Below are 10,000 nucleotides of genomic sequence, written 5' to 3'. Positions count from 1 at the left end.
CGTGTTTTTAAGGGTGTTTTTGTGGCTCTGGGGATGGATTGACAACATTTATAGTTTATTAAAGGAGAAACTCTTGAAAACCTCAGCTTATTGTCTCTAATCGTGTTTTTAAGAGTGTTTTCATGGCTCAGCTACTTGTTCCTGTGGCCTTGCAAATTGTCGCAGTGAGAGGAGAAGGTGTTTGTGAATGTGACTGAAGGTGTACACGTAGGAGGAGACAAGCGACAAACGGCTATATAGTTAAACCTACACATGGCCTTCCCTGTGTGACCAAAGCTATTCAATTCCACTATCACCCCATCCATATATTAATCCAATCTTGTTTTAACCCCTTCAGTAGCGTGACGTGTTTCCCTATTCCTTGTGGTGACTATTTGGTGACTTTCTACAGCTTCACCAACTCATGTGGGGGATTAAAATAGTGAAGACTGTGGCCATTAATCTTGTGCCCTCCATACACCCTTGCTAATGTCCTAATGGTACACAAATCTCAAGGTAAAAGTGTGTCCCAGTACTGAAGGGGTTAAAATAGTGAAGACTGTGGCCATTAATCTTCTGCCCTCCATACACCCTTGCTAATGTCCTAATGGTCTAATGGTACATAAATCTCAAGGTAAAAATGTGTCCCAGTACTGAAAGGGTTAATCAAAACAACAACAAAACAGCATGAAAACAAATATATAGAAAAACAATAAAAAAATATATATACAAACAAAATAAATAAATAAATAAAATGGCGCCCACTTACATGCCAGTCCCCTTACAGGATATTGGAGCGAGCAGTGTTTTTTTTTTTTTTTTTTCTTTTTCCTCCTCCTCCTCCTCCTCCTTCTCCTCCTCTTCTTCCTCTTATGCATTTCTCTTACTTGTTTCTCCTTCTCCTTTATTTCCTCTTCCTCCATTTCTCTTATCTATTTCTCCTCCTCCTCTTCTTTTTCCTCTTCCTCCTCCTCTTCTTCTTATCAACAAAGTAAAAGCGCATGGAATAACTGGTGACATTGCAGCGTGGGTCGAGGATTGGTTGTCTGATCGTAAACAGCGAGTTGTGATCAATGGTAAATCTTCAGACTGGATTAACGTAAGCAGTGGCGTTCCTCAAGGATCAGTTCTGGGACCTATTCTTTTTATTATATATATTAACGACATTGATGAAAGAATAAATTGTAAGCTCTCAAAATTCGCAGATGACACAAAATTGCAAACAGAGTAGACTCAGAAAGCCAAAGACAACTTTTGCAAAAAGATTTAGATACTCTCATCGAATGGTCAAACAAGTGGCAAATGAAATTCAATATAGATAAATGCCACGTTTACACATAGGAAATCAAAATCCTCAGGCGACATACAAGATGAACAATACCCCAATGACGAGTGTGGACAAAGAAAAAGATCTTGGTGTCATTGTTTCAGCAGACCTCAAGCCTAGCAAACACTGTACTGAAGTCGTCAAAACTGCGAATAAATTAGTTGGTTTCATTGGACGATCTTTCACTTTCAAGTCTGAAAAAATAATATTAACATTATATAACTCACTCGTCCGTCCACATCTCGAATACAATGTTCAGTTTTGGTCACCGTATTACAAAAAAGATATCGAAAAATTAGATAAATACAACGCAGATTAACAAAAATGATCCCAAGGCTGCGGAACAAATCCTACGAGGAACGCCTAAAGGAATTAAATTTATTTTCTCTTGAGAAACGGAGAGTAAGAGGCGACCTTATCATGCTTTTCAAAATTTTTAATGGGTTTGCAAATATGAATATTCAAAAATACGTATCAGTCGACCAGTCAAATGTGACCAGAAGCAATGGTTTCAAAATTGTTGGTAAGCGTTTTGTAACAAATGAAGCCAAACACTTTTTCTTTAATCGCATAGTCAATATATGGAATGGTCTGCCATCAAATGTTGTCAACTCAGGTACTATCGAAACGTTCAAAGTTCGCCTCGATAAATACTTTGAATGTAATCCCCGGTTGTCGCTATTCATTTCCGAATAACTTGCGCTTTTTCTTTTATCTCCCGGGCCTCTGATCGTGGTTTAAATTGCCCGTTAGTTTAAATTACTCTCACCCTCCATACATGACACAGATAGCCCGGAGTGAACGGTCACTACTTTTACTCTCGATCTGTGAAGGGCTGTGGATAGTCAAGAGCCCTGACAGTAGGTGACCATCATCGGGATTTAAGGTAGGTACCAGGGATCACCGCTGCGGGGGGTAACCATACAGTGTGCGGCGCCCTTTAAAGGGAAGTGCACTTTACAGTGGTTGTACGGAGCTGGGGCCTGATTGACTGCTGCCTCTCTTGAAAGCGCCAGGCAAGGCTGCCGCACCACCTTTTTGACTCCACACTGTGTTTACATACATACTACACTGCACTGCATACACGCACAGATAGCCCAGAGTGAACGGTCACTACTACTACTCTCGACCTGTGACGGGCTGTGTTTGGAGAGGGCCTTGTCAACCATTGATCATCATCGGGAACTAAGTACCAGGGATCAATGTTGCAAGGGGTTATCAGCGTACGGCGTCCCTACAGGGAAAGTATGCTATCTCACTGGATTGAACAGAGCTGGGGCCTGATTGACTGCGCCAGGCAAGGCTGCCGCACCACCCATTCCACATCCACACTGTGCATCCACGTACACAATGCACACACCACATGACATTCACCAAGCGTTAACACTTTCCCCCACAAACACAAGTACTCACACACACATCACACATTTCCTTTTCACTCTCTACTAAAATTCCATGTGATTTTTTAACATCACATGGTTTCGCCTTTTTTCCTGCCAGCCTCGGCTGGAGGGAGGCGGTGGGAGGAGCCTTCTGCTTTGCTGTCCTGTCTCTACCACTGGTAGTTAGTAGATAGTTTTCACAAACAGCCTAGTAAGGACCTAAGGGTCTGTTGCTGTTTGTCTTCCTTTTATCTATTTCTCTTATTTCTCCTCCTCTTCCTCTTCCTATACTCTCTATTTCTCCTTCTCTTCTTCTTCTTTTTCCTCCTCCTCCTCCTCCTATCTATTTATCTTATTTCTCCTCCTCCTCCTCCTCTTCTTCTTCTTCTTCCTCCTCCTCCTCTTCTTCTTCTTATCTATTTATCTTATTTCTCCTCCTCTTCCTTTACTATCTATTTCTCCTCCTCCTCCCCATATTTGTTCTCTTCCTTCCTTTTCCTCTTCCTCAATTATCTATCTTTCTTCTTCCTCTTCCTCTTCCTTCCTCTGTTATCTATTCATCTTCTCTATTCCTCCTCCTCCTCCTCCTCCTTCCTTGTTAAATCTTCATCTATTAATTTTTAGCATTTAAGACATTATTAATATTTTCATTCTGTATTTCCTTATTTAGACAGACAGACAGACAGATAGATAGATAGACAAACAGACAGACAGAGACAAATAGATAGATAGGCAGATACAGACAGACATAACCTCAATGTACATTTTTTTCCAATAAATTAAAACAAAAACAAATAAATAAATAAAACAACAAAAGAACAGCAAAAATAAAAGAAAATAGGAAAAAAATTTTATTCCTCAAAACCCACTCACTCTCTCTCTTTCTCTCTCTGCTATTTCCCACTCCCACGCCATAACAGCCACCCGTGCAGTGTTGTGGGCGTGTCGTGGGCGTGGCGTGGGCGCGTGTGGCACTCACCGCATCTACTGGAGGCGTGTGGAGGGCGCGGTGGAGTAAAATATGGAATGTGGAAGACAGACAGACAGACAACCACACGCCACCTCACCTCACCTTCAAAACAAACTGGACACACGCCATGGTACTGTCTCACTCTCGGTACGGTTCTCACATTTTTAGTTTTTTTTATAGTTTATAGTTTGTTTTTCGTATTTTTGGTGCTGTTTTGGTGTTTTTGTATTTTTCTTTGTGTTTTTGGTATTTAGTTTGGTTTTAATAAGTGATATAAGGTTTTTCTGGTGTAAATTATGACTGTCTGTATTTATTTATTTATTTATGGTTTTTAGTTAATATTTTGTGTTTTTGGTGTTGTTGTTTGTGTTGTGGTATTTTTCTTTGTGTTTTTGTGTATGTAGTTTGATTTAATAAGTGGTAAAAGATTTTCCTATTGTAAATCATGGCTGTCTGGGCATATTTTAAGTTTATATTACTATTTTCTACTTTTCTATATTTTTCTTAATGTTTTCATATATAAAGACTAATTTGATAAGTGGTGCGCTATTTTCTGGTATAAATTATGATGTTTGTGTATGTAGACCTACTTTATTAAGAGAAACTGTCTTGAAAACCCGGCTAGCTGTCTCTATTCGTGTTTTTAAGGGTGTTTTTATGGTTCTGGTGATGCACTGATGAAATTTCTAGTTTAATATGAGAAACTGTCTTGAAACCCGACTAGCTGTCTCGACTCATGTTTTTAAGGATGCATTGATGAGATTTCTAATTTATTAAGAAGAGAAACTATCTTGATATCCCAGCTAGTTGTCTTTACTTGTGTTTTTAAGGACGTTTTTATAGTTCTGGTGATGGAGAGAGAGAGAGAGAGAGAGAGAGAGATTGATTGATTGATACATTTATTATTGAATTAATAAATAATTACAACAAAGGAGGAGGATGGGCCTTCTGGACCACCCCAAGTATTTCCCCAGGGCAAAGACTTAAGGTTAAAGTACCACAGAAATAACTCTGGACAGTATACACAACAAGAACACAAGTATTTCAATAAATAAATACACATATTGCACACCTTATTGCCTAAGACATCCTACAGTCTGGGAGCAAACTAAGGATATTCCCTGAGTATTTCCCTCAGGGTGGCAGAGTCTAGGAGATGCTCAATGAGGCTGTGGAGAGAGAGAGAGAGAGAGAGAGAGAGAGAGAGAGAGAGAGAGAGAGAGAGAGATTTTATCAATTCTCTTTCCCTGTTGGTCTATTTAATTATCTCCTATTAAATCTAAGACAGCAGGGCAAATAATAATAATAATAATAATAAGAAGAAGAAGAAGAAGAAAAAAAAACAAAAAGAAAAGAAACGACAAAAATAAGAACAACAATAAAATAAGAAAAAAAATAAAATAAAAACAACAATAAGAATAAAAAATAACATTAAAAATCAAAATATAAGAGCGACCGTCCCTCCTCCAAGACCGTCTCAGCCCGGCAATGTTTACCAACACGGACCGAATCTCTTGATAAATATAGAAGAATAATAGAAAAAATAATAATAACAATAATAACTGAAGAAGAAGAAGAAGAAGAAGAGCAAGTGAGAGGTGAGAGGGAGGGAGGCCAGAGGAGGGAGGAAGAGGAAGAGGAGGAGGAGGAGGATGACGAGGAGTAAGAGGCATGATAACTATAGACGAGGAGGAGGAGGAGAAGAGAAGAAAAAAAGAGAAGGAGAGGAGGAGGAGGAGAGAAGAAGAAGAAGGAAGGTAAAAGGAGAGGAGGAGGAAGAGAAAAAGAGTATTAATTTTCCTCTTATTTCCCTAGAACCACAGAAGGAGAAACAATAAGTGGCGTGGGTTTTTAAGGGTGTTTTTGTGGTTCTAGTGGCAGATTAACAACATTTCTGCATTATTAATAAGTGACGTGGGTTTTTAAGGGTGTTTTTGTGGTTCTAGTGACAGATTAACAACATTTCTGCATTATTAATAAGTGACGTGGGTTTTTAAGGGTGTTTTTGTGGTTCTAGTGACAGATTAACAACATTTCTGCATTATTAATAAGTGACGTGGGTTTTAAGGGTGTTTTGTGGTTCTAGTGACAGATTAACAACATTTCTGCATTATTAATAAGTGACGTGGGTTTTAAGGGTGTTTTGTGGTTCTAGTGACAGATTAACAACATTTCTGCATTATTAATAAGTGACGTGGGTTTTAAGGGTGTTTTGTGGTTCTAGTGACAGATTAACAACATTTCTGCATTATTAATAAGTGACGTGGGTTTTAAGGGTGTTTTGTGGTTCTAGTGACAGATTAACAACATTTCTGCATTATTAATAAGTGACGTGGGTTTTAAGGGTGTTTTGTGGTTCTAGTGACAGATTAACAACATTTCTGCATTATTAATAAGTGACGTGGGTTTTAAGGGTGTTTTGTGGTTCTAGTGACAGATTAACAACATTTCTGCATTATTAATAAGTGACGTGGGTTTTAAGGGTGTTTTGTGGTTCTAGTGACAGATTAACAACATTTCTGCATTATTAATAAGTGACGTGGGTTTTAAGGGTGTTTTGTGGTTCTAGTGACAGATTAACAACATTTCTGCATTATTAATAAGTGACGTGGGTTTTAAGGGTGTTTTGTGGTTCTAGTGACAGATTAACAACATTTCTGCATTATTAATAAGTGACGTGGGTTTTAAGGGTGTTTTGTGGTTCTAGTGACAGATTAACAACATTTCTGCATTATTAATAAGTGACGTGGGTTTTAAGGGTGTTTTGTGGTTCTAGTGACAGATTAACAACATTTCTGCATTATTAATAAGTGACGTGGGTTTTAAGGGTGTTTTGTGGTTCTAGTGACAGATTAACAACATTTCTGCATTATTAATAAGTGACGTGGGTTTTAAGGGTGTTTTGTGGTTCTAGTGACAGATTAACAACATTTCTGCATTATTAATAAGTGACGTGGGTTTTAAGGGTGTTTTGTGGTTCTAGTGACAGATTAACAACATTTCTGCATTATTAATAAGTGACGTGGGTTTTAAGGGTGTTTTGTGGTTCTAGTGACAGATTAACAACATTTCTGCATTATTAATAAGTGACGTGGGTTTTAAGGGTGTTTTGTGGTTCTAGTGACAGATTAACAACATTTCTGCATTATTAATAAGTGACGTGGGTTTTAAGGGTGTTTTGTGGTTCTAGTGACAGATTAACAACATTTCTGCATTATTAATAAGTGACGTGGGTTTTAAGGGTGTTTTGTGGTTCTAGTGACAGATTAACAACATTTCTGCATTATTAATAAGTGACGTGGGTTTTAAGGGTGTTTTGTGGTTCTAGTGACAGATTAACAACATTTCTGCATTATTAATAAGTGACGTGGGTTTTAAGGGTGTTTTGTGGTTCTAGTGACAGATTAACAACATTTCTGCATTATTAATAAGTGACGTGGGTTTTAAGGGTGTTTTGTGGTTCTAGTGACAGATTAACAACATTTCTGCATTATTAATAAGTGACGTGGGTTTTAAGGGTGTTTTGTGGTTCTAGTGACAGATTAACAACATTTCTGCATTATTAATAAGTGACGTGGGTTTTAAGGGTGTTTTGTGGTTCTAGTGACAGATTAACAACATTTCTGCATTATTAATAAGTGACGTGGGTTTTAAGGGTGTTTTGTGGTTCTAGTGACAGATTAACAACATTTCTGCATTATTAATAAGTGACGTGGGTTTTAAGGGTGTTTTGTGGTTCTAGTGACAGATTAACAACATTTCTGCATTATTAATAAGTGACGTGGGTTTTAAGGGTGTTTTGTGGTTCTAGTGACAGATTAACAACATTTCTGCATTATTAATAAGTGACGTGGGTTTTAAGGGTGTTTTGTGGTTCTAGTGACAGATTAACAACATTTCTGCATTATTAACAGGAGAAACAATAAGTGACGTGGGTTTTTAAGGGTGTTTTGTGGTTCTAGTGACAGATTAACAACATTTCTGCATTATTAATAAGTGACGTGGGTTTTAAGGGTGTTTTGTGGTTCTAGTGACAGATTAACAACATTTCTGCATTATTAATAAGTGACGTGGGTTTTTAAGGGTGTTTTTGTGGTTCTAGTGACAGATTAACAACATTTCTGCATTATTAATAAGTGACGTGGGTTTTAAGGGTGTTTTGTGGTTCTAGTGACAGATTAACAACATTTCTGCATTATTAATAAGTGACGTGGGTTTTAAGGGTGTTTTGTGGTTCTAGTGACAGATTAACAACATTTCTGCATTATTAATAAGTGACGTGGGTTTTAAGGGTGTTTTGTGGTTCTAGTGACAGATTAACAACATTTCTGCATTATTAATAAGTGACGTGGGTTTTAAGGGTGTTTTGTGGTTCTAGTGACAGATTAACAACATTTCTGCATTATTAATAAGTGACGTGGGTTTTAAGGGTGTTTTGTGGTTCTAGTGACAGATTAACAACATTTCTGCATTATTAATAAGTGACGTGGGTTTTAAGGGTGTTTTGTGGTTCTAGTGACAGATTAACAACATTTCTGCATTATTAATAAGTGACGTGGGTTTTAAGGGTGTTTTGTGGTTCTAGTGACAGATTAACAACATTTCTGCATTATTAATAAGTGACGTGGGTTTTAAGGGTGTTTTGTGGTTCTAGTGACAGATTAACAACATTTCTGCATTATTAATAAGTGACGTGGGTTTTAAGGGTGTTTTGTGGTTCTAGTGACAGATTAACAACATTTCTGCATTATTAATAAGTGACGTGGGTTTTTAAGGGTGTTTTGTGGTTCTAGTGACAGATTAACAACATTTCTGCATTATTAATAAGTGACGTGGGTTTTAAGGGTGTTTTTGTGGTTCTAGTGACAGATTAACAACATTTCTGCATTATTAATAAGAGACGTGGGTTTTTAAGGGTGTTTTTGTGGTTCTAGTGACAGATTAACAACATTTCTGCATTATTAATAAGAGACGTGGGTTTTTAAGGGTGTTTTTGTGGTTCTAGTGACAGATTCTTTATAAATTCTTTATAAAGACGTTTTCCTGGCCCTCTCTGGCCTTGATTCTCGGTTTTTTAAGGCTTACGGTCCGGATGGAGTTCCTGTTGTTCTCAAAACTGTGCTTCCGAACTCGCTCACTGCCTGGTCAAACTCTTTCAACTGTGTCTCTCTACTTCTATTTATCCTTCTTGCTGGAAGTTTGCTCACATTCAACCTGTCCCTAAAAAGGTGACCACTCCAATCCTTCTAACTACCGCCCTATAGCTTTGATTTCCTGCCTTTCTAAAGCCTTTGAGTCTATCCTTAATAGGAAGATAATGAGGCATCTATCAGCTCACAACCTTCTCTCTGATTGCCAGTATGGTTTCCGTAAAGGCAGATCTACTGGTGATCTTCTTACTTTCCTAACTGAATCTTGGTCATCCTCTTTTAGGGACTTGGTGCAAACCTTTGCTGTCGGCCTTGACATATCGAAAGCCTTCGATAGAGTCTGGCACAAATCTTTAATTTCTAAACTACCCTCCTACGGATTCTATCCTTCTCTCTGTACCTTCATCTCCAGTTTCCTTTCCGATCGTTCTATTGCTGCTGTAGTAGACGGTCACTGTTCTTCCCTAAAACTATCAACAGTGGTGTTCCACAGGGTTCTGTCCTATCACCCACTCTCTTTCTATTATTCATCAATGATCTCCTAAATCTGACTCAATGCCCTATCCACTCCTATGCTGATGATACCACCTTGCATTATTCAACAGCGTTCAACAGACGCCCAACCCAACAACAATTAAATGACTCAAGGCGAGATGCTATAGGACGCCTAACTTCTGATCTTTCACTTGTTTCTGATTGGGGCAGAAAACCTGGTTTTGTTCAATGCCTCAAAAACTCAATTTCTACAACTATCTACTCGACATAACCTTCCAGACAACTATCCTCTCTTCTTCAATAACACTCAACTTCCCTCTCCTCTACATTAAACACACTCGGTCTATCCTTCACTAAAAATCTAAACTGGAAATTTCACATCTCTACTCTTGCTAAATCAGCTTCCAAGAAGTTAGGTGTCCTGTGGCGTCTTCGTCCATTTTCTCTCCCTCCCAGCTGCTTGCTCTGTACAGGGCCTTATCCGCCCGTGTATGGAGTATGGCTCTCATGTCTGGGGGATCCACACACAGCTTTACTAAACAAGGTGGAATCTAAAGCTTTTCGTCTTATCAACTCTTCTCCTCTAACTGACTGTCTTGATTCTTTAAGTCACCGCCGCAATGTTGCATCTTTATCTGTCTTCTACCGCTGTTTTCATGCTGTCTGCTCTTCTGAACTTGCTAACTGCATGCCTTCC

General features: G+C 38.3%; 1 protein-coding gene across 3 annotated transcripts in view; it reads left to right on the top strand.

Moving 5' to 3' along the window:
- Window positions 1-3,674: 3,674 nt before the first annotated feature.
- LOC123514509 (probable asparagine--tRNA ligase, mitochondrial) overlaps window positions 3,675-10,000 on the top strand; it is a 13,296-nt gene continuing 6,970 nt past the window's right edge. The window contains exon 1 of one of the 3 annotated variants that reach the window (XM_045272433.1): window positions 3,675-3,805. In XM_045272433.1, the coding sequence (XP_045128368.1) occupies window positions 3,715-3,805 (91 nt within the window). In that variant the 5' untranslated portion in view covers window positions 3,675-3,714. Of the gene's footprint in view, window positions 3,806-5,129; window positions 5,257-5,295; window positions 5,321-10,000 lie in introns of those variants that run through there. The other 2 variants (XM_045272599.1, XM_045272516.1) reach the window with 2 other exon arrangements.

This window comes from Portunus trituberculatus, chromosome 1 (assembly GCF_017591435.1).
Source record: "Portunus trituberculatus isolate SZX2019 chromosome 1, ASM1759143v1, whole genome shotgun sequence".
NCBI lineage: Eukaryota > Metazoa > Arthropoda > Malacostraca > Decapoda > Portunidae > Portunus > Portunus trituberculatus.
Note: the sequence above shows the minus strand (reverse complement) of the source record. Positions and strands in the feature narration are given on the sequence as shown.